General features: G+C 41.7%; 1 protein-coding gene across 8 annotated transcripts; it reads right to left on the bottom strand.

The window, feature by feature from the left end:
* Window positions 1-1,114: 1,114 nt before the first annotated feature.
* eps15 (epidermal growth factor receptor pathway substrate 15) lies at window positions 1,115-25,272 on the bottom strand. 8 transcript variants are annotated; one of them, XM_086281810.1, is made up of 25 exons: window positions 25,124-25,271; window positions 22,359-22,400; window positions 21,722-21,811; window positions 21,593-21,640; window positions 21,402-21,497; window positions 21,117-21,179; window positions 19,765-19,890; window positions 19,486-19,545; window positions 19,014-19,274; window positions 18,657-18,802; window positions 17,867-18,023; window positions 15,561-15,643; window positions 11,983-12,055; window positions 10,500-10,661; window positions 10,215-10,412; window positions 9,497-9,868; window positions 9,121-9,204; window positions 8,588-8,750; window positions 8,438-8,494; window positions 7,906-8,300; window positions 7,335-7,404; window positions 7,093-7,163; window positions 6,523-6,658; window positions 6,168-6,373; window positions 1,115-3,317 (listed from the first exon to the last, which is right to left on the bottom strand). In XM_086281810.1, exons 1-25 carry the CDS (start codon window positions 25,148-25,150, stop codon window positions 3,177-3,179), a joined length of 3,327 nt encoding a protein of 1,108 aa, XP_086137936.1. In that variant the 5' UTR covers window positions 25,151-25,271; the 3' UTR covers window positions 1,115-3,176. The 8 variants fall into 8 exon arrangements, with proteins under 8 accessions (XP_086137936.1, XP_086137939.1, XP_086137938.1 ...); XM_086281813.1 differs by having other exon boundaries at window positions 8,450-8,494; XM_086281812.1 differs by having other exon boundaries at window positions 9,121-9,201.

Here is a 25,272-nt window from a genome sequence, read left to right as displayed (position 1 = left end):
CCTGACGTGGAAAGGTGCGCTGCTCATCAACGCAATAATGACTTTTATTTAAATGCACAGGAATGCAGCCGCTCGCCCCGCGGTCCTAAAGCCGTCCTTGTTAGAACGACGCTACAAACAAGGAAGTAAACACAGGCGATAATAATATTCATAAATATGATCTTAAATGCCCAAAATACTAAAAGATATATATTTTTACAAAAAAATATATTTAAGCAAATAATGTTTATTTTTTTTATTAAAATAATTTTGCTTAAAATGGATAAATGTTACATAGATTTTCTATAAAATTACAGAATTGCTTTGTATAATTTGTTTTAATTACCTAATTAATTTATTTTTATTTATTTGCCCAGCGTGTTTACAGAAATAATTGAAAGGTGACAAAAATGTAAACACGGGTTGTTTATGAGTACTAAAGGTGCTTATGATACTATAATTGTCTTTATAATATATTTACATCTAAATAAAAAAGAAATATCGTGACACTATAGTTAAATACTATAAACGAAATATATGCTCTTGTATTCAGAAATGAGGACATCAGAGGGACATCAGGTTGGGCAGTCTGGAGACTAAATCAATGAGGCTGAGATTATTTTTGGATGAGTAGAGGATGAATCGTGGATATATTGGAAAAGGAAGGTGATTATGGAACTGGCAAGTAGGAGGGAAAGAGGGAGATCCCAGAGAAGATTCGTGGATGTAGAAGGATGGCATGCAGAGGTGACAGAGGATGCTAGGGATAGGATGAGATGGAGACTGATGATCTGCTGTGGTCATCTCGAAAAGTAGCAGCCAAAAGCACGAGGCACTGAATCCAGGTCACCTCCTTTGTTGTAAATCAAAGTGACAACAGGTGCACAGGAGGCAACAACAAGGCAACTTCCAAAAAGGGAATGGTGTTGCAGGTGGAGACCACAGACAATTACGCTCTCGTTATTCCTCCTGACTGACTTCTCTCCAGTTTTGAAGCTCCTCCTGGAGGTTTGCTGTGTCTCCTGGGATCTGGTGCGTCGTACGAGGAGAAACAGGAGGGGCACTATCACGTGTGGATGACAATATATTAAGAAGATGCTCTGTGAAAAAAAATGCACCAACTGCAAAACTACATATTTTTAATATTTATTCTGTTTCAATTAAATGCATTACATGGCCAAGGCCTTCCAATAATGATTTTTCTTACAAGTTAGGAAGTACAAAATAAAATACAATTAGCCTGAAGCTTAAAAAGCTTTATGGATAAGCCTAGAAACGTACAGTAAGTGGTTCTGGTTTTGAGAAATGTGCAGAATTGTTAAAAATGACAGTAACCTGTTTGAATACATGACAATGAAGCAATGAAACTAGTACAACAAGAGACCTGGAGAGCAGACATGCAGCTGTGCTCTCCCGTATTTACAATAAACTTCATTGTAGGAGAGCGAGAGCTCTCAGTAGGAAGTACTGCATGAGCCACAGACAGTACACTGGTTAGACATGAGAAGAGGAAACTATCTTCTTGCTAAACATTAAAGTAGTAAGAACAGGAAGAGCTGTCCAAAACATTGTGCATTATTTGATAAGAAATGAGCTAAGGTAATGAGAGAGCAGAGGCCTCTCGCACTTCATCGTAGCCTTTCCTCAGCAGAAAACCTTCTGTCACGTTTAGTAAAGCTTTCCTGTGCCGCCGTGTGGCTGTCAACAGGCCCGATAACACAGTGCAATGTGAGCGTGCATCCTCAGCACATCTGAGGTCTTTTGCAAGTTAAATCCCTGCAGATGTCGAGGTGCACGGCCAGAAAATACACCGCTCTAACGAAAAAGTAGAAACACTTAACAACTTTCACCGTGTTTGTGTAAGACTCTGAAATCCAGGGAGTCTCTCAGAGCGCAAAAGACTCCTGGATTAAAAAAAAGAAAAATCGTACAAATGGTAACAAGTGAAGCACCGACTCTGGCACACGTTGAAATGGGACCAAATGTTCACGTGGTAACATGACAACCGCACAGTTGTAGTTATCCACTCAGCATTCAAGCTGCTGAGGAGCCCTTGAGAGTTTCCCTAAAGGAGATCAATCAGGATTAATGATACAGCTAATGATCAGTTAAGGTAGGATCCACGCTTACATTCATCTATGACAACCTTGCGTTTTGTTACATTCTTTCATGTCGGGCCACAATGAATTTAAAAATTTAGACCGATTTAAAGATCCTAAAGTACTTGAGAGAAACTTAGTTTGTATGTTAGAAAAACAGATCGTGTGCTTTCTGCTCTGCATCCTACTGTAGTGTGGCCTAGTTTTTAATGCAAACCAAGTCATAAAATGTGATGGCTGTAGTTTCATTCATTATTACCTCCCCCGACACACACAAATCAGTGCTTTAATGCTCACGACACAGGTGCTACGGTGAGCAAGGTAGGACTGACATTTCAAAGGAAAAGGTAGCTGTGGCAGATTTGTTCCATTTTAGTATAAATCTACACATTGTACACATTTCACATCTTACAGGAGCCGCAACTTCCAGTTAAACACGAAGAAATGTTGAAATATCCTGACCTACTCTAAATGAAGACAAAAAAAATCATCTTCCCTGCATGAGAGTGGGACACGGTCACTCTGTTAGAAAGGGCCTACAGAGTTACAGAACAGAACAAACTGGGAAACAGAATCTCCCCAGTTCACTGTGGTTGCTTCAGAAGTTTAATCGAGAGCCAAAAAAGAAAATTTTGGGAATTCTTGAGTTCTAGAAAATTAGCACGTCTATTAAAATCTCATCACAAAGAGAGCTGAGATTTAATGAAATGTAGCGAGTTTGTTTAGTGGTTTCGAGCGCGCGCTACAATAAATTACATTCTGGGGACTTAACGCAGCGCTTGCTGCCTAGATTTTAAATGAAGGCAAAACGACATTAACACTAGAACAAGTTTTCTCTTGCATCTTCGTTCTAAAAAGGGGGAAAGAAAAAGAAAAAACGTTACGCTCCTCTATCAAAACCACGGAGACCAACAGAGCATGGACAGTCGGGGGGTTGAACGAGTTAGAGATGAGTTTTGAGTCTCTTCATGGGGTCAGCAGGTGATGCTGAATCAGTCCTGTACAATCCCCACTTTGCTTTGGTGCTTTCTGGGCCGGGCCGGGCCAAGCTGTGCCGTGCCGTGCCGAGCCAGACCGGTAGAGGGGAACGGGGCCTCCTCAGGAGAGTTCAGACTTGCTGAGAGCGATGGCCAGCTCCAGGTCTTCTTGCTCCTGCTGGGTGAGCCTGGCGAGTCGCTCCTTTTCCTCTCGCTCGCTCTCGCGCTTTGCCCACTCTATCATGTCTTCCTCGGTTGGATACTGCTCCATGAAAACAGAGGAAACAAAGAAACATACGCACACAATGGATGCAGTTTTGAAACTTTGAAAACCCACCAGCAGCAGACCTTTTTCCTTCAAAGTGGACACTTTGACTGATTTGTAATCACCATTTATGTGCCAGAAACCAAAGACAGTGAGTCACGACGCACAATTGTAGGGTGCTAAAAAAAAAAAATCATGTATTGGAGTCTAAATTTGTAGCTCTGTGCCCATTCTGAGAAAGGTGCATCGCAATGAGGTCTAAAAGAAATCCAGACTTTTGCAGACCTCCCAAACAAATTACAAAAAAAGAAGAAAGAACAGGAAAGGCGATTGAAATTGATTTCCCTTTATCCAAATGAAAACAGTCCTCCCTCCAACATATATACCCTTGCAAAGTTCCTGCAGCCACGTGATCAGGGCAAAAGCAGGGACTGCGATGCTAGAAAAGCCTGAAGACAAACAGGCACAGCTGTAGGACCACAATCACATGCACTGAAAGCTTCACGGTCACAAAAAGAGTAGGAAGGAAACACAGTCCACTGGTTAAATTGGTTAATCATTGCAGACTGTGTAAATATGTTCATTATTCTTAACGAATGACAGACAGAAGCAACAGAGGTCATCCCACGTGCATCCAGCCATGCAAAGGAGAGTCTCCTAGCAACTGTTTTAGAGCCGATAATAACAGGTCACGGTATGAAGAACATGCACGAGAAGACGTGTACAGAATGTGATGGATCTGACAGAGAACATGCACTTATCAGTTTGCAGACAACATCCCGCCAATTCTCTTAAATATGAATGAAATCAAACATAAATAAGATACATGGAAAGAGAAATGGTGCTTTTTATTCCACAGCTTTAAGAAAAAAAACTTCAGTCTTCTTATTTGTTTTTCATGTTAAGATACTTTAAAGGATCATTACAGAGTTTTACATGTTTTAGTTCATTTACTTGACAGCGCACCGCACTGTAGCTTCTCAGAAATGTGATTTCCTGGTTTCTTTGTATCCGTTTGTCTCGCCGGGTAACAAATATACACACAGAGCAACCTGTGGCCAAATGAACCTTCCTTGATATGAATCTATAATGATTAATAATGCACCTAACTTTATTACTGTTGTGCCCATGTGGTAATTTATGTAATTCGCTGAATTACAGTCTCTGTTTGCAGTGGCACTTTAATGCAGAAGTTACAGAGCTGACAAGCAGCAGAGGGGTTTTTATGGGCTGGGAAATCATCCTAAATGCAACACATGGTGTGGGAAGTTATCAACAGTAAGCTGAAGCATAGTCCAAACCTCTGATAAATGAACTGAACGTGTAAAACACTTGATCCTTTAAACTCAGGGGTTTACAGGTGGTGATGTCATGGATGCACATAGAAGCCGGAGATGGTGGCCTTGATTCAACACTTTATTAAACAGAGGTGTAAAGAAACACAGAGAGAATACAGTCAATCTGCTTCTCCACAACACACTGCTGACCACACGAGGGCTCGGACACAAACTGATGAATGAATGGATGGATGGATGAACAGAGGAAAGCCTGTATAAATAAACAGCAGCAGAGTAAAGGGGAAAGGAAACTTTGATGATTCGAGAAACGGTGGAGGCACTGGTGTAAGTCAACGAGAGTCAAAGACACAGTTAGTGCATGCAGGTCGGCGACTGACAGGTACATGCGAGGGTGCTCGCGTGACAGGAGAGGATCAACAGTGTTCTGATGTGATGCAACTTCACAGGTCATTTCCATGCAGCATTAAAAAGGGTTGAACTAATAGAACTACTCTGACCACCATGACCCGAAGATTAACCCACACAATCATCTTCCTCTTGGTTTCTTTTATTTATATTATTATAGATATATTAATTTTGGAAGCACATTAATGAACGAGAGGAAAAAGAAACCCCTCCACCATTCTTTGGGTTCAAGTTTTCACAGCAGCCTGCACTGATTTAATGTTTCGAGGCGACGTTAGGTGTTTATCCCAAATCAGTGATGTTATAAAACAGCAACTTACTGAAAAAAGTTTGAGGTATAAAGAGTATGAATGCAGTACTCTGCAGCTCATGAGTCAAGGTCAACTGATGCCACTATGCCCCATGGGTGGGGAAAATTTCCCTGAGACAAATTTAGTGTTAAAAGAAGAATAAAAACTCAGATAATTACATCAGTAATTATAGAGACTCTAAACTTGCACAGGAAGTAATGTCAATGTGACAAAGTTGGGATGGCTAATAAAAAGCCAAATACAAGCAGCCTGTCATCTCTCCATTCACTGCCAAACATTCTGGTTTATATAGAATATATAATAAGAATATATAAATGCATCTATAATTTCTATGCATTTCCTCACAAAGTAAGAGTGCATCTTCAGTCATAGAGTTATATGAGGTGGAATCTCATTATGAATCCATAATAGAGCGGGTGAAAAGAAATGTTTACAGGGTTAGACAGCATTGTATTATTAACAATAGTCTGACATATACACAAGCAGCAGAAATGCAAAAGAAACCAAAAAAACCCAAAACAAAAATACAAGATTTACAAGATTTTATTGTTTTAACTGGGAGAAGCGTATGAATCACGTAACATTACAAGCCTGTGCTACCGTGTGACGCTTTAATAAGCTGGTTAGTTCACTTTAAGGCTCGTCACTGGCAGTGGATGGAGTGATTTCAAGAGCTGGCCTGATTTGTTCGGGGTTGTATCCTTATTGAGTAACTACATGTTGGTTTACAAGGAGGGGAAAAAAAAAAAAACAAAGAGCGAGAGAGAGAGAAGAGGGTGTGGCTATTGACATTCAGGTGGAGGTGAGGGAGATGGGGAGAGGGAGTTGCTCACTTTGTCAAAGCTGGCAAATCCATCAGCTTCCCGTGCGTTGCGGCGAGGAGGGGAGGAGGGGGCGAAGGGGTCGGCTAAAGGATCCTTTGCAGGCAGGGAGGAGGAGGAGGAAGAGGAGGAGAAGTCTCCTGAAGTCTGTGGCATGAAGTTTCCTCGTCGATGGAAGGAGTCGGAGGACTCCGTTCGATTGATGGATGATTTCTTACCTGACAGGGCACAGATGGGCAGACTCAGCAAAGGCAGGTTTTATTTCATGAACACTGTTGGCACATCCCCAGACGTGTGATAGCTACACTGTTCCAACCGAACAGAGCTACAGGCACTTTTTGTTTTCTGGATAACAGGATCAACTGACCTGGAGGTGGAGGAGGAGGTCTGGTAGGCGTACCCGTTTTTGGCGGCAGGGCTGGGGGCACATCAGAGCTGGCAGGTTGGCTCTCTTCCTGGAAGAGGTTCCTGCTGTCGACTCCAAACTGCTCAGCACCATTTGACTGGAATGAAAAGGTCCAACCAAATCAAATATATCGATTACATAAGCAGGAAGGTGCATGAATTTACTTAAGAACAGCACAGAGGATGTGCGTCATCACTCGCAAGCTCTGTTGCACATCAGTAAAACCCCGATAAATAAAGGTACAGGTACTGTGGTGTAAACAGCAAGTGTGAAATTAGTGTTTCCACACCGAGTTCACAAGAGCTCTCTGCACAGTAGCTCAAGGCTGCAGAAGGCTGCAGGATTTACTACTATGCAGAGACAGAGGCATTTTTGTGCATATAGATTCCTTTCCATGCATACACGGGGCTTTTTATAGTTGCAAATATAAACCAAAACTAACATAAGACTGGATAATTATTTATTATATATGATGTATATACGATGCACGAAACAACGTGACAGAGGATATATTAAAAATCTGGAAATTACCTTTGCCAAAGCACTGAAATCTGCAAAGCCTCCTCCAAATGACTCATTACCAAACACAGCAGCAAACGGATCTGAAACATCAATGAAAAACCACCGAGTGCATGAAATCAGCAGCACTTCAATGCCTCATCCAGCATCTTATTAACAGAAAAGCACATTTTACTTTATTTATTTTTCATTATTTTCTTATTTGCTGCTATGAGTTCTGTCCCCAGTGGGTGGTGCCATGCCACAAGCTGTACCTGCATCTGAGGAGGCACTGACCGCGGTACCACCGGGAGCAAAAGGGTCATTGGATGCTGCGGTGTCCTTCTGAACACAAACAAACACATCAGACGTTTTTATAATCCAGCCTGCGTGGACAAACACGCTCACCTGTAACGTGATTTACTACAACTAGAGCATGTACATCAAACAAAAACGTAGCAGTTCCTCTTTTGGCCACCAGTATTTTAACTCTTTCTGAGCCAATAAGGGAAGAAAACTAACGTATTCTATAAGCAGAGGGCTAAGATCCAAACTTTGGGACTCATTGCTATAAATTAGTTTCTGCTTCCTCTTAACAATTTACATGTCAGCGATATTAACACATTTCTATGCATTTAAACTATTATACAGAATATTTTATATAAAGTATATATAATAAAGTGGATGATAAGCGTTCAGACGTACACGCTTGGTGCTTCTAAAATTACTGCAAACCTTTAGAATGGTAATAAAACATCTGGGACAAATAATTATATTCCTTAAAATACTGTCACAAAAATCTTACTCAACACACTGTAAACAGGTTTTATTAGCGGGTCTACTCACCACGGCCAGATCAGAGCTCGGCGGGGAGCTGCTAAAAGGATCCTTGTCTCCATCTTGAGAACCAAACGGGTCTGCCTCCTTTGTGCTGGTCATTTTGCCTCCAAACGGGTCTGAATCAGCTGTGTTGTTCCCTTTAGAGCTGAACGGATCGTTGGATGCTGCCGCTGGATTGGTGGATTTGGAGGCGAAAGGATCCGGACCCGCTGGTACGGCTGCTGTATCGTTCACCTTGGCTGCAAAGAGGTCTGGCTCCGGCACGCCAGAAGTGGTACCGAAGGGGTCGGCTGAAGCAGAGAAAGGGTCCTCTGAGGAAAACGGGGTGCTGGAGGTTTGTGTGAAGAAAGTGTCTGCAGCAAAGGGGTCTGAGCCTTTGAATGGATCTCCTCCAAAAGGATCTGATTTAACATAAACAGCAGGAGAAACATAATGAATAATATGACCCACTCGTCAGATTTGACATATATATATATATATATATATATAAAAATAAAACAATGCTGTGCTTGTGTGAGATTTATTGCTCATTAAATACTTTGAGCAGCACCTCCAACATCTGCTTTTCCAAAAGGATCTTCTTTGAAAGGATCGTCTACAAAGGAAAACACACCATCAGTCTGCCAGCGTTCATCAAGCATTAAAAACACTCTTTTTTCCATCTTGATTTTTCACGATGAGGTCTTACGATCGGTAAAAGGGTCTGAATGGAAGAAATCCATCTCAGGCAGGGAGGGAGGGCTGCCCTGTGGTGGCAAGGAGCGAGGGCCAGGCTGAGGCGGAGAGGGGGAGCTGGTTGTTTCTGTCGGCTCTGCAGGCTCCTGTTTGCTCTCTGGCTCTGGTGATGCAACCTGTCGCAGAGAGGCACGGCGCTCTGAGCATTACAGTGAATCATGCATTGTGGTTATGGAGGGGGAGGGGTTTTAACACCCATCTGATGATTTAACACAACTATCAGGTTACATCTTTGCTGTCTGCTGTCAGTCTATGCACTTGTCTGGCACGCTGCATGTCCAACATCTCATATCTGTTTCTGGTACAAACAGCTTTTCACAGACAACATTTCAAAGAAATGTGGGTAAAACAAACATCGCAAATGTCACACTTGATGACAATGAAAACAAATACTAATGATAAAAATCAAGAAGAAGAACAGAAGAATACAAGGAGTCACAAAGATGCTGTTTATTGGTTTCCATGGGTATCCTTGAATAAGTTTACCTTCGGTGGGGTCTCCTTAGGTGACTCCTTTGCATCTTCTGTAACCTCAGAGGAGACACCAGGCGCAGGGCTGCTGCGTTCCTGCTTAGAGAACAGACGCACAACTTAAAAGGACAGCATCTGATGTTTTTTTGATAAAAGCTTTGAGTTAAAGCGACGGAGTAGCTCATCTGGTTATTGTAATGTGTAGGTTGCATGTTTTTGTTGTCGCTGGACAGTTTCCTTTGAGACTCACTTTGATTTTTTTGAGATTATCTGTGATGTTTTCCACAAGAACACGGCACAGTTGTAGCATGCATTAGGCTTTACAGCTGTGTCTGTCCACATTTAAAACTACTGTAAGAGTGCTTCTTATTATTATTCATGTAGTTTTTACCCTAACATTGCTCTCCCAGGGCTTGGCAAGGCTCGACAGACTGTACATATCAGTGTAGAGATCATCCAAGGCATCATGTTTCTGCTTTTCATCTTCCCCAGCTTTTGGACTCTCTTCGTCCTTCTCCTCTTCCTTTTCTTTCTCATTCACGCCACCTCTCTCCTCTGAATCTGAATGCTCTTCCACTCTCAGTTCTTTAAGGTCCTCCTGGAAGAGGTCCCTCTGGAAGAGGTCCCCATGTTGGAGCTCTGCTGCGGGGCCTGCTGATCCATTGACCATGACAGGAGAGCTGTCCTCAAGGGCTCTCTTCCAGCTGAGCTGAGCAGTCACCGATCGCTCCTCCACCTGAAGGTCGTTCAGTTTCTGTTGGACCTACGTGCCAGAAGAATAATTTTTTAAAAAAATGACACGATTAAAGAGCAGAGACAACACTTAAACACAGATATGATGAATTCTGTAGCCAGTGTACACAGAAAGTACAGCATTAGGAACACACTGGTGGAGCCACAGCAGTGTTGCTCCATCTGTCCACACAGAAATTCTGGAAGTGCTCAGTATAATCACTGCAGCTATTATTCATGCGTTTGGGTATGTAACAGTTGTGCAGCCTGCTGATTACAGTCGGAAAATAACATTTCCATCAGCTGCGTAGGTGCCAGAAAATGAAAAATTTTTTCTCTGCAGACATGCTGTACGAAACCAGGGAAGAGCTTTTAACCTGTGCAACTTGTGTGAAAGAGTCACGCACAGACTCCTGAAGAGGAGTGAGCTGCTCCTGGGCAGCCTGGACCTTCTCCTGAAGTTTCCGGCTCTCCTCCTGCAGAGCCAAAAGCTCCTCTCGGGCCTGGACCAGCTCCTCCTCATACTGACATATCCTTTGTTCCTGCTCCTCGTGCTCTGACTGCAGAGATGAGATCTGAAAGGAAAGTAACCAGAATTCGAGGTAATTACACAGCTCCTCAAAAGGTTACCAAAAAAAAAAAAGAAGAAGGAGGCAACTTACAAGTTGGGTCTCCTGGTTGGTCTGCTGTCGAATGTGAGTGAGCTGCTCCTCCAGGGAGGCCTTCTGTTGGTCCAGCTCATCTAAAGCATCTTGAACCTTCTGACGCTGAGTCTGAAGTTGCTGCAATACTTCGGTTTCCTTTGCCACCTCATCTTGAAGGTCCTGTGGACATAAAGTCAAAGGGGGGAGGGAGGGAGATTCAATAACAGAGAGGAAGTGAGCAACAAAGAGACTTTGGAAAACAACCTTTAAAGTTACTGATTTTTGGAAAGATAATAGTAATAATAATAAGATGATAAACTTTATTAATCAGGGAAATGTAACTGTTACATCAGCTCAACAGAATAAAACAAGAGAAATGTGGTAAAATAAAAGATTAAAAAGATACATTCACATAAAATGTAAGTAGATGGTTTTATGAAGAAGGTGAGAAAAGAATAGAGAAGAAAAACTGGTGAAACCAAGTGAAGGTAAAGGATTTTAAGAAATAATGTGCACTAATGCTGTGTTACAGTGTTACAGAGTAACCACATTTCTAGTCTAAATACTAACTTTTAATACCATTCCTGAAAAAGCTCAATCGGCTGTTATATGTCAGCTTGCCGGAGGGAGAAAGGCTGACGTCACAGTGTGGAATTATTTTCGTTTACAGGCTGCAGATCGTTTTGCAGCTCAGTGAGTCAGTGAGATCGTTAACATCCTTTCAGCAGCGGCTGTCGCTGAAAGGACAACGGCAGCTTTTAATCTCTATACTAATATCAGAAACAACACAAAGTGCTTTAACAACAACATGTTAAGGCAGAATAGATTATGGAAATAAAAGCTTGTGCTTTGCATGTATTTCTCTTTATTAAAATTCCCATGTTGGAAAATTTGTATTTCCTTGATTCTTAGAAAATCACTTCCTGTTTTGAGGCTGGCTTTCCAGGGTTTGATTTCAAAGGTGGTACGACTGCCACAAAACCCATTCTTAACCTCTGGGGAATGCTTGGGTATGTGCAGTATACCACGTCCAGGAAGAAACTCAGACAATATAAATAACCAGAAGCACTCGCACATAAGTACAATCGAGTGCAGCTACAAAATTCAGCTACATCAGCTCCTTCGATACCACCCTCGCACTCAGACTCATTCCTAAAGAACTCTGCAGCCTCGCCCCTTTAAGCCAAACAGCTCCCAAAATAGAGCCCAGACGAGGCAGATCAGCCTCTTCCTCTCTTCCTCTTCGAGTATCATTAACTGCATTTCTGAACAAGCGTCTCAGACTGCAAATCAAATGTGTTATTGATCTTCTCCTCCAGAACATTCAGCCCCATAAAAGTGAGCTTACCAACCTGCATTTGTTTTGCTTGTTTGTTGGTTTTTAAAGGGAAAACAGACAGAAATGCACACGTGCGTTTAATGCATATTAACTGTGCTCCAGCAAGAGTTTTTGTAAACCAGTGATTTAGAATACAGGTAAAATCTCACAAAGAGACCTCACCTGCACTTCGGTGCTGCGCTGTCGGATGGCCTCCTCCTTCTCCTTGATCTCCTCCTCCACAGAGCTCTTCTCCCTGGGGTTGCAGCAAAGGAGACAGGTGTATTTAACCACCAAGGAGAGCACCAGCCCACCAAGCCCAAGCCAGCTCTCTAGTGAGCATGCTTTACCCGGCCCCTGAACCACCACCAGCTCCTCTCCCTCGGCCACCATGATGTTCTCCTCGACTCCCAACTTTACAGAAGAGAAAGCAGCATCAAGTCCTGCAGCGAGAGCAGGTGTGTGTGAGCGCTGCGCTGTGGGCGACTGCGAGGATAAGTGTCGGAGAAAGCGAGCACGTACTTGCTCAGTCAAACGCGTGGGAGAAAGAGCGAGAAGCAGATGGCTGCTTCGGGGATGGAGGGAGAAAGAGAGGAGGAGGGACGAGTGATGATCTGCCAACCTCCAACATCTATCATCTGAGCCGTCCGTGTGCTCATCCTCTCTACGCTTTTTCAAGCATGCAGCAAGAGGGAAAGAAGAGACGGGTGGGGTAGAAAGGAAGCGTCATAACTTGTGCACAAAAGATACTTCAACTACCTTTAAAGGAATCCTGTGCTTGTGTTGAGTGCTGTGGTAAGGTGTTATATAAACCATTAGACACAAAAAAAGGGCCTCGCTGACATTTAACTCTGTTATTGAATATAAACGATTACTCTAAGGGATTTTATGCTAGTATTTTCAGCTCAAAGGAAAACTGAGAACAATTACCAGAAACGGGAAATAAAGAGGAAGCACATACAGAGGTAAAGAAAAGATCCTGATTGGTAGGGCTGTGCGATATGACCAAAACCTCATCTCCCGATATAAGACATCTATCGTCCGATAACGATATAAATCACAAAAATGTAACATTTTCTGTAAATTCTGTGAATCTCAGGCAGCTCGACTTGCGTGAAGTGTTTCCAGCTGCGCGTCGTGTAGCTGGAGTCGAGTGTTTTAACCGATGCATGAAACGATGCATTTTTAGACATAAGTTGTAACGGCGCCGTTTTCTTTGTGAGTATTTATTACACGGCGTGCTGCTGGCGGCTCTTTTTACTTCTCATCCATAAATAATCTGCATCTTTCACGTGATTCAGTTTATTTTGAAAAGTCTCAACAGGATCTTGAGCTTTATTGTGAAAGTTTTATGTGGAACATAAACAAGCGGACGCGCGATGGCGTTACCGTCGTTGTTGCTAACGACAACGCATAAAAACAGGCGCTTGTCCGTCTGTAGTGTGGTTATATTAAATATAAGAGAAAGAGAGAACTTTAAGAAATTAATAATAACTCCAGTGACATCAGAACCATGAACAAAATATTACTGTAAACAGTTTATTTTGCGACACCACGAAACAAACGATAGCGTAAAATGAAACGATAGAGGTTTTTATATCGTCATCAGATATATCGTTACATCGAACAGCCCTACTGATTGGTGTTTTTACTTAAACATGTTTTTCAGTAAGTATTTCTGCTCACTTGTTCTCTTACATTTGTTTTTGGTTCAGTATTTTTCACACAACCTTAACAAAACTAACATTTTAATATTGTTGTGTGAAGACACAAAAGAAATTATGCCTCAGTTTAACTTATTAAAAAACTATTCTATCGCTCGCCACACAACAAACACACAACTCCCCTGATAATCTACGAGCTGCAAATGCAAAGGGAACCGTTCCCAACTTCTACTCACCCATCAGCATCATCGTCATCATCACTGCCAACCTCCTTATCCTGAACAGAAGGCTGCTGCCCCATTCTGAAGCAGCAAAGACGCTTCATCTTTCCAAACTCTTATTAAATAAAATCTGTCCGCAGGTGATTTCTAACTCAGTTTCCATCCTTCTTACTTCAAACAGCTGTCGTCTAGTGTGTGTGAGATTCTATGTGTGTTTATTGGAAGGCAGAGGTAGGAGAAAAGGCCACTTTCTCACTTCTCCCTCTCAGTTTTCACGAAAAGGGAAGCTACGTTCTGTGAAGTATGGAAATGAAATCCATTACTATGACAACTGCTCAAACCAAGACTCCATGTGCAAAGCATGCATGCAAATGTGCAGCTGCTGCAGCTTTTACTTAAAGGTACATCTGGCATTTAAGATCATGTGAAGTAAAAAGGCAAAAGAAGGTAAAAACATAAAGTCTGGAATCAGGTCGTGTCTCAGGATCTCTACTAAGTCAAGGTTATGACTTTCAGAAAAACAAATCACCTTGTTTTTGAACCATTCTTTTTGCTTTGATCACAAAGGCAAACCTCAGGTTATGCACTGCTGCCCTCACATGGCCCTGTGTCGTTATCATTTTAAATCTATTGTTTTCTGAAATGTTGCGAGGCCTGCAGACCCTGACGTACCAATGTTCCCGCCAACATGCTTCACTGTGCGAAGGTTTCGGTATTTTTATTTATTTACAATTTTTCCATTTTTGCCAAAGAGTTCAACTACTGTTGTCACATCTACATAGAAATCTGTCCTCTTCTCAGTGATCTCTGGGTTTTATTTGTGTCTTTCCATTCACACCATTTTAACTTGTGCATTTCTTACTGTGGAGACAAAGACTTTAACAGGTGACTGGTGCAGATGTTATGTTGCTCCCCTGGGTTTTTTAACCTCCGTCACGACTAAAGGTTTTGCTCTCGGTGCACTCGCCTCACCACGCCCACTCCAAGGTTGACTGACAACACTCCCATCACATTTTTCTCTACACTGCTTATTGTAACGTGATTGCCTACAAGGTCTTTGGAAATTATTTTGTAGCCTTTCTAGGCTTCGTGGGTCTCTTTGAAGCTTCTTTTAAGATCCCATAAAAGTTGTTATAATGAGGTTTGTTCACATCAACCAAACTTAAAAGATGTGATTTAACCATTTGAATCAGGTGTGTTGGATCAAGGACACATCCAACACCTGCAGGTTCCCCCTCTGCTTCATCGGACTTAAAGTGGCTTTGGGAGTTAGTAGCGCTGAGGTTCCCGCTGCACTCTGAGTGACCGCAGAGTCTTCAGCCAAGTGCTATTATTGTGTGTCATTATTTCTGTTGTGTTTGATTATGATTACTACTTAGATTACATTCAGACAATGCAGATAATCAGTGCAGAAATCCCATTAATCCCAAACAGTTTACACCCTCTCCAGGGGCAGATCTAGAGAGATTTTCTTAGGGTGGTATGGGAATCAAATAGAGTGGCCATCTCTTTACACGTGCAGGTGTTACATTCTGTTATATATATAGTTAAAATACATCAAATGGAGTAAGTTCTTACTGGCTTTCAGTTCAGACCCTTTCCACCTCTTGTCTTTTTAACCATCTGCTGCTGCAGTAACACAAGTGTTTATTATTTTTACTGGAACTTTGGCTGTGCTCAAAGAAGTGCGAGTGTGTCCCTCCTGCATACCTGAACCAGCAGAGGCTCACAAACACCCAGCTTGAACCCTTCATCTTTAGGCCAACAATATAAACCACCAATGAAATCATCTCCACCGCCATCACTCTGTTAATAACATGTAGGTGTTTGCCTTTTTTTTTTTTCTTCTTCTTTAAATGTGAGGAGAAATGATTACCTTTGTAGTTCAACAATCTCGTTACTCAGTGAGTCCAGCTCCTTGATGGCAGAGAAGTCGGCTGCTAGGTTAGCTGCGTTGTTCTGGTGAGGACAGGAAAACTCAATATCACCAATAAGAAAGAAACACCCACATTACTGATATGCAGATGAAAGTACTAGAGACCAGCGACTCATTACAACTCTTAGCACAAAAGACAGTCACAGCATAAATAAACAAATGAACTACACTAACGGCTTTTCATCAAGTCATCTACTGTTAGAGGCTCAACAGGCAGGACTTGGGGAACAGCGGTTTTAAAAGCAGCCTAGCTGATACCACTTAAACTATACTACTGAGAATTTAAAAAATCTAAAACGTCTTCAAAGCCTTGATAAAAACACACAACCACAGAAACAGATACAGCGATAAGAGTGCATCTCAAAAACTAAAAACAGTAACCTTTGTTTCTCGTCAGCTTCCCTCAAAAGCACAAGGGCAAATGGAAACTAAATATCAAATTCAAATATTTAGGATAAAACTACGTCAGATAAGAAAAGAGGCAACCTGTTGAGAGTTATGAGATGCACTAGACTGTTTCTGATGAATCGCACTCACTCAGGATTGTGTCAGTGCACGTGAAATGGATGAAATGCAAAAATGCAAAAAGATGAGGTAAAGCAAAACTGCTGCAGAGAGAGGAAATAAGAAACACACACAGCTGCAAGCTTAACAGGAAAAATACACAACACACACACGCGCACGCACAAACACACCAAGAGAAAAATACATCACTGAAAGCCACAATTAAGACAAGCAACATAATTTATATCTAACAGTGCTGATGCAATGGAAAATTATAATAAGTCACTGCTGTAAACAGATGGTGAAAACTGCAACCAGAGTCTGTTTTAAGCTATAAAAAAGACAGCTGCTCCAATTCACTATCAATCAGTCTCATTATTAAGGATCTTTCAGCGTCCATGAGATCAGTTTTTGTGCGTTTTTAATTCTTGAATTGCAAGCGATTGCTGGGTTCTTAAAATCAAACCAAACACTAATATTTGGTGATTTAAATATCTGATATATCTGATTTAGAAACTTGTTTTATCATCACAGAAAGCTGTAGATAGCTCGTTTATGCTCAGATCAGCGAGTTGTTGTTTGTTTGTGGTGTTGCCAAACAACCACCGCATTCTTCTTCCTGCTAAGGTCATCAGATCAGAGGCTGCTGGTGGCCCCACGCGCTCAATTTAAAACTCGTGGCGATCGGGCCTTTCAGGCAGCGGCAGCACGGCTGTGGAATTCTCTCCCACTGGTTTCACGCTGTACAGAGTCCACTGGTTCTTTTAAAAAGCAGCTGAAGGCATTTTTATACAGGCAAGCTTTTAATTAATTTGTTGTATTTTACTGTTTTACATTGTTATTTGTTGTATTTCCATTCTTTTCATTTTCTTTATTGTAAAGCACTTTGTGATTTTTATCTGCGTAAAGCGCTAAATACATAAATTTTACTTACTTACAAAAGGGAAATTACAGAGTGCCCTCTGGTGGACAAACTATGCAACATCAACAGTCATAACACAGTTGAAGGGTGCTGCTCTCATCTTTAGCTTACTTACTACTAGGGCTGCACGATTTTGCATAAAATGAGAATCACGATTTTTTGGCTTAGAATTGAGATCACGATTCTCTCACGATTTTCTTTTCCAGTATAAATATTTATTGCACTTATTAACTGCACATCAACTTCGTAACAGTTGAGACTGAACATAAAAACAATAAATAAACATTTAAACAACAAATGTCTCACGTCGTCGTCGTCTTTTTATTTATTTATTTATTTATTTTAAATCGTTGTCATTTGGAAATGAGATCGCACATAAGTATGAATCGAGATCGCGATTTTCTAACGATTAATTGTGCAGCCCTACTTACTACATTTTCATTTATTGGCTGTTTTATCTAGAAACCGATATATGAGGAAAATGGCTAGTATCAGGCCGTTATTAATATAATAACAAATAAAATAGTAACAGCCTGGAAGCATTTATTTGTAAATCCTAGGTGACTTCCTTCTCGAGTTACTGCATTCACAAGATTTTCAGGAAACTTGACCTCTGGCCTTCGTTTTTAATAGTAGCCTTACAGTATCAATAAGAAAATGCTACATCATCTCGTTCTCAAGTTATTGTGTTCATTAACTGGATGTTCGTGCCGATTACCCGTCTGGCCCGTGTGGTGATGAACCTTTTACTGCTGAGGGGTAAAAAGGACCCAAACATCACTAATAATTATTCACAACTCGAGTGTTGAGAGCGACTCACCTGTTTGATGTTTTGTCTGTCAGACGGAGGAATCATCTCTGGGGACAGATTTTGTGGAGGGTCTAAGCCTTTGGTCAGTTTCAGATTAATTAGATAAAGCGCCAATGCGAACTGCTCTCGCGTCAGTTTCCCTATGTCTCCAATGTCACAGAGCTCCCTGAGGGGAAAGAAAAAAACAAAAGCACACAGGTTACATAAGACAGTAACGATTTATACTTCAGGCAGTGCCTATTTTTGATGGCCAGGCTAATCATTATGTGAGGGAAACCAATACACACAGAAGCTAATCAGCCACATGAAGATAAAAATCCATAATAAGATCATCTGCTGGTCGTGTGCATGAACACATAGTGCACTGCTGCATTTTGCAACATTCAATTATAGCTGAAACTAGAATATGTTTTTACATTTCACTTATTATAAATAAAGTGTAAAAATGAATGTTTCACAGATGTTTTATGAACATTGTATCTTTTCTAACCATCTATGCTACTGTTAAAACACATAAGCACCTTATTTTCCAACACTATTATTTCTCTCTAGTGTAAAATAACTATTTATCTACTTCTTATGACACGTCTCTCTGCAAATCATCCTTTGTAGCACTTCATGGAGTTTCTTCCTCCTTTTTCCTTCGTTTGTGTGAACAGAAGAGCAAAGTGCACAGGATGCCTTATGTTGCACAAATTGCAAAGCTCTCTGAGGTAAACACGTAAAACAGAGTAACTGATTCTTTGAGTAGAAGCTGGACAGAGGAGTCAAAGGAGGAGATTTTAGTGACGGTACTTACCAAACCCGTGCGAGTGTAGCGGAGGGCAGCCCGGTCTTGAGGAATATATCTCTGACTTCAGGGCCAGACACCAAGCCATCCATGTCGGCGTCCGTCTTGTTGAACAGCTCGTCGAATTTCGCCTTCTCTGCTGGCGATACTACCCACTGTACAGAGAGAGAAAACAAACTTAACCACACTCCTCGCCACCGCGGGAACATTCAGAACAACTTACAGCAACGAGAGATTCACAAACCTTCGCACTTCCTCTAGTCTTTTTCTTTTGAAAAACACACTGAACTAGCCAGTTTGAAATCATCGTAACTGTTGATGTACCAGTGTAGTAGTAAAATAATACTTCTCAGGCACTGCACTCACAGGAGAGGTGGAGCCTGTACTCACAGGGGCAGCTGCTGGTGCTGGGACAGGGGCAGGAGCTGGGGTGGGTTTAGGAGGGTGGGGCATAGTCTTAGAGCCAGCGTGGGAGGAGCGACTGTCTTTGACAGAGGGGGGCGAGGGTAACAGGGGCATCACGGGAGGCACCGAAGGTTTTTTCCTCTTGGAGGGTGGCACCAGGGGAGGCGGTAGGGACATGGGAACAGGCTCCCCCTCTAGAGCTCTGTACACCAGATACATAGCCTGGGAAAGGGCAACAAAGTAATGAGAAATGATTACCCAGCATCCTGCAGTTCAGTCTTCACACTTCCTCCTCATGTCTTGGATCTTTTCGATTCAGAACTATAGAAATAATTTAAGATCCTATGACTCAGTACACAGTTGAACAACCTAAAGTGAAACCAGTTGTGAACAAATACTAAAACCTTATTTGTAATATTAACTCGAGTCTTACCACAGAAAACTCATCTCTGTCCAACATGCCGTCTCTGTCTATGTCACTGAGCTCCCACACCTTCAACACACAGAGATATTATTGATGAGCATCAGTCATCACAAAACTGCAAAATAACAAGTGCCACACCGCCAACTCGCTACAGACTCTCACTTTCTTTTGACGCTTTAAATCTTCCGTATTAAGCTCCAGTGTTACTGTATGGTGTGGTTTCTATTCATTTTTCACTAAAGCAAAAACTTGAAACTAACATCAAAGAGTCCTGTTTGAGAATCATACCCTGCCCAGGATGTCCACCGGCAATTTGGAGTTAAGCAGGACGGGCTTGACCTTCTCTCCCGACAGCATCCCTCCTACTGGGCCAAGACTGTCAAAGATGGAATCGAACTTCATCTTCTCCTCAGGCTGGAAGAAAAATAAAACAGCTGCACGATGAAAATCACTCTAATGGAGGCATAGACTGATGTGCAGCTTAGGCTGGTCAGATAAGGTCAGTCTTATACACCTGTCCAAGTCAACAAACATTCAAAGCCACCACGTCTGTACGTGGGAACGTTCTGCAAACACAGCTTTGCTTTGATGAAAAACATCCCGTAATTCTTAGTCTTTAATTTCCTTTTAAACTTCAGTGGCTTTTTCTTCCCCATTTTCATTGCTTGTAAATCTAATTTTGCAAGCTGCATATTGGCTTCATTAAAGCATGTTGTGAATCTTGTATGTAAAAAGAGCTCTTTTCCTCCTCTTTTCTCAGCTGCTCCCTTTAGGGGTCGCCACAGAGGCCCGACATCCCAGCCTGTCCCTAACATCCTCCTGTGTCACACCAACCAGTCTGCACATCCTCCTCTTTGTGGTCTGCCTCATTTCCTCCTGCCTGGCAGCTCCATATTTGACATCCTTTGTCCAGTATTTCCACTATCCCTCCTCTGCACATGTCTACATCGTCTCAGCCTTGCTTCTCTTAACCACTCTTAAAGCCTGAATCACGGAATAATTCAGAGGTTTCTTTTTTAAACTTGAGTTTTTATTTAACCTTCTGAGATTGTTTTAAACTAAATATCAATGTGACTTTTTTTTGTTTTTTTTATTAGTGTCATTTATGTTACATCCAACATTTTGGTGCAATTTATTGGCCACATTTTTTTGTTTTTAAACAAAACCATTTTGGGGCATTAGGCTTAAAAAACCCATCACACTGTTGATGAAAAGGGTTTTACAAACTCGTGTATCAAATATGATAAACTTGGTGTTACAAAGTCACATTGTCTCCGAACCCTTTGACCCGATCTGTCCGTTTGACTCAAATTATGTCGCTGATAATGAAAATCTGAGCATCTTCAAACAATATAAACAGACTCAAGACGCTAACCAGCATCTCAGCAGCAGAGAAATGTTGGCCTTCAGCTGCACATAGAGAAAAAAGAAGATCATTTTGGTACTTCTGATTCATGCTTATTAACAAGTAGCACTGGGATTGCAGAACTATACATATTGCTTAAATGATCACAACGAAAAAATATGATGCTTCTCTTAAGGTAACAAAAAAGGAGATAAAACTAGGAAAACATGAGAATTAAAAAAAACAATCACAACTATATTTAGACAAAAAGATAGCACGTTGGAGCACGCCTCACCTTGACAACCCAGGGAAGGTCAGCAGCCCCTCCTCCTGCTAACAGTGGGCTGCTGCTGTCATGCTGGAGATGAGCACAAATATTTTTCTATTTCAGTGTTTGCATTAAAAATACATTAAAGAATATTTTTAAAAGCCAAGACCAAATACTAACAGTTAAAGTTGTTTGTAGTGAAACAAGCACCTGTGAATATACCACAGATCTACTGTAATGGACTTCAAATAACCAGCAGTGACTTTAATAGCAGGCACAGTGTGGATTTATAGCACACAGGAGCAGACTTACAAATTTCGGGGGAGGAACAGCCACATTAAGACTCTTGAGCGCCACCTCCAGGCCATTCTGAGCACAAGCCACCAGCCGCAGGGCTATGAAGAATTGCTGAGGGCAGAAGAAGAAGAGTGACGTAAGCCTGGTGATGATGAACACATTTCTGAAGGAGTTCACTTTGGAGCTACTTGACAGTGTGCTGGTACCTGCTTGTTGAGTGCTCCCTTTCGTTCAGAGTCTGCCAAATCCCAGATCTAAGGAGACATTTACAGATAAAACATCTGTTAGCATCGATGAGAACATTAAAGCTAACAGAGAGCTGCGTCTCCACTCACCTTCCCAAGGACCAGGTCAGCCAGACCTGACCTCTTTAGGAACAGAGCTGCATCAGCTGCTGCCACTCGCCCGCTGCCAGTCAGATCAACCTACACACACACACACACACACACACAGACACACACACACATTAAAGCTTATCTCATCTTAGAAACTATCAGTATAACAAGCTAAAATGCTAACAAAGACAAAACTCTTAGCTTCGAAAAAAGATGGGGAACAACTGAAAACCATGAAAATCGGCTTTGGAGCCTCTGAGTCATTTAAATCAATGCTGGTAATAAACCAAAGACATTTTCTCAGCAGTCTATTGGCTTAGTCGTCTTTCATGAGGCTCAAAGGGAGTGCTGCTGACATGTTGGGCAAAGGGAAACATTATTAATTCATTGAGGTACTTCCTTTATTGGACACAGGCACTGAAACTGATAAAGAGAAGTGAGATCACTGCTCGCTGCAAGACAGCAGTATAAATGCAGGTTTAGTTTGTGTGCTGAAACTACAAAAACCACATCCTCTCATTGGAAGATTTTATTTTTTTTGATTATCTCCATCTCCATCCAGAGCCATTTAAAGCCAAACTATGCAGGAGTTATATGCACACACACTGTAACCCATGGGAAAGATACAATGGCATACCTGACGATAGTATTTGTCATAGATGGGGTTTCCACTGGAGAGCTGTTTAAGGAGAAAGAGAAGTATAAAAATTTAAAACAGTCATTTTTACCTAAATTCAAAAATGTTCCTTATAACAATCTAACACTAATCGTTCAAATGATTTTTCAAAGTTAGCTCTGAAATAACCAACAAGAGTTTGACATCCACTGAGCCAGTTAAAGAGCTGCTTGTTATAAGTATAGCCACTGGCCAAATGTGTTAAAAACAACTAAAAATTACTTTAATGACTCATTTAGTAGAACGTTTTACCATTAAAGAAGCCACAGTGTGACTGCAAAACCAAAAAGTTTATAATGGCTGTGTTACAGGTGGGATAACAAATAAAGACAAAAACAATACAGCATCTATGACAATGAGTAGCAACAAGGTGCAGCAGTTTTCATCATTAATAAGTCAGCTGCTTATAATTACAATAAATCCAACTTTTACTCTTAACAAATGCCTGAAAAAAGCGATTTCTTAAACTTTCCTACTTCCTGCCATATAAGCACATCAAATATTGTGTAATTTTGCTTAGAAAAATCCGTATTTATGCAGCATTGTTAATAATTACCACAGTCTCCCCCCACTAAAATGAGGCAGTTATTTTGTCTTTTTGAGTTGAAATAAAACATGTCTGAAAATGCTGACGCACCTGAGCTGTATATCTGGTCAAAAACAAGCCACAACCTAAATATATTCAATTAATACAAAGAGAAACTGTTTAAATGTCACTGAGGCTGAGAAAATATCGCTTTTCCAAACAGCTGTTTCATTGAAAAGCTACTCTGCATTTCCTCGTAAAGATCTATACAAATACTCTGGAGAATGGATGGATGACTCAGAATACACCAGAAGGTTTATGCTGAGTTGCATGCACAGAGAGTGATAACTTTTGTGATAACTTCAGGATGCAGGCTACATTTCCTGGGGCCCCCTGGTCAGCTTTAGGCATTTACAATAAGGCGTCACTCCAAAGGCAACAGTTAGTCTGGCCTTCTGTCATGTCCTCCCTAAACACCCCTCTTTCCTCTGTTAAGAAAAATGTCTACCGTTGGACTAAAGAGGAAATAAAGCAGTGCTTCCTTATTTGTGTAACTGAAACTGACAACTGGTTGTTTGGTTTCAAATTGGCAGGTGCAAGAAAGCGAGGAAAGGGATGGACAGTAATTGTTTCAAGTGTGAATCAACCAGGGAGTGGCTGGTCAATGGAGGCTAAGGCTTTCAGACACATGTGAGATTACTCTCTACTGTAAAACAGACTTAGACCTGACACAGAAAACAACTCACGCACACAAAAAGCAAAGTTATCAGTCAGCTTTTTCACCCACCAGTTTACAGTGAAATAACTGTTGACACACACATATCTTTCTCTAGTCAATGCAACTTTTTTCTTTTCCCCTATGACACACAATAGTGTGCCTGGGACTGTTGGCGTCTGTAACACTGTGGTCTTTGTACTGGTGACTTTAATTGAGCACTGAAAAAACACCCCTCAATCATCCCCCAGCTAGCCCATACAAAACTGCAGCAGATAGCCAGAAACATCAGGGCGCAGGAGCTGGCGGGACAGGCTAGACTGTTCTAGAGATTATAACCACCCATGGTAATAAAGCACACTGATGTCACTATCAACACCAAACATGAGGCGAGTTTGGGGATTATCGGGCATCTGACAGGAACACTTGCAACAAGCACTGGTGCCTGACAGGCCAATGAACTCCCACAGCTCCCAGATAAACACAGGTTTTAAGCCATTTGAGAGACAAGGATCTCAAAGCTGCTCCTGGCAGGCAACTCTTGTCTGTTGCTGGAGGTAACGGCAGCTCAGGTAACAAGTCCACAACTGAAAGCTGCTAATTTAACCTGCCCGTAGCCTCCTAAACAACACAAACACATTCTGACGCTACATTATTTAGAACTTAATTTAGCTAGCAGCAACTGTGCAACCGTTTACCACAGTAGAGGTGGCTAGTTGCTTGTACAATTCACTTCCTCTTGCTAGTTACAACATAACAGCTAACGATATGAGGAGTTTTCTCTATTAACTAATTGTTAACAGCAGCAGCTAACAGGGTAACTGTTAACGCTGTCCACTTTTGAAAGGTCACAGGGGGGAAAGACACCAAGCCAATCACCGAAGCATGTTTACTTCTAATAATAGCAATAACAAGGCAGCCTATTCAGTCTAACCATGTAACAAAGCTACATACGAGGCAAGGAAATCTAACACATAGGCTACAAGCTTTACTGTATATAGCCTGGGTGCTTTATCAGAGAAAAACAATGTTAGCAGAGGCTGAAGTAGCAGAAATGTGACAGTAGAGCCACAGCAGAGCCACACATGGGCAGCCCAACACCCAAATAGCCTGCAGCAAACCGGGGCAGCACTAAATACGATTAGAAAACACCCGAAAGGAAACGAAGACGAGTAGCGCTAGCTTACACGGTTTATCTCAACTTTGATAAAGCGACTCTAAAACAGCCCAACACTGGTCACAAACTAGCTGTTAGCTAGCAGGCTAGCTAGCTAGCTACGCCCTTACGCAGTCCCCAAAGAGATTAGGAAGAAACTTTTCCCAGTCACAGCAGGGCTAAACTTCCAAAAGAGGAACCAGAATCAAAGAAAGCCCGCGATTCTTTCAGCCAGACTTAACCGACGCTGCCGAAACATCTCCGAGCGTAACAGGCAGAGGGCAGAAAGCGTTTGCTGTCGTTATATTTGAGTTGTAAGACAGTGTTACCTGAGTAAGAGACAGACTGGAAGCCATAGTGTTTCTGTTTCCCACCGCTTCCAAGCTGCGCTGACGACAGGCAGCGGTAGAGGCCGCTGAAAACCCTGAAGCCAGACCTCAGGGACCGACCATCCCTCCGTCGCTGCGAGGAGGTGCAC

The sequence above is a fragment of the Aulonocara sp. 'chitande type north' Nkhata Bay genome, linkage group LG23 (assembly GCF_057382095.1).
Source record: "Aulonocara sp. 'chitande type north' Nkhata Bay isolate Kocher_YH1m ecotype deep benthic linkage group LG23, A_spYH_male_GT1.1, whole genome shotgun sequence".
NCBI classification, from domain to species: domain Eukaryota; kingdom Metazoa; phylum Chordata; class Actinopteri; order Cichliformes; family Cichlidae; genus Aulonocara; species Aulonocara sp. 'chitande type north' Nkhata Bay.
The sequence above is the reverse complement of the archived record's forward strand: the minus strand, read 5'-3'. Positions and strand labels throughout refer to the sequence as shown.

What these genes read in the sequence shown, in the direction of transcription:
- eps15 (XM_086281810.1), bottom strand. Translation starts at nt 25,150, where the DNA reads ATGGCTTCCAGTCTGTCTCTTACTCAG. An exon ending in CTGTTCCTCCCCCGAAATTT is followed by an intron (nt 21,180 to 21,401) that starts GTAAGTCTGCTC and finishes GCTCATCTCCAG; the next exon opens with CATGACAGCAGCAGCCCACT. An exon ending in CTTTCACACAAGTTGCACAG is followed by an intron (nt 9,869 to 10,214) that starts GTTAAAAGCTCT and finishes TCTGGCACGTAG; the next exon opens with GTCCAACAGAAACTGAACGA.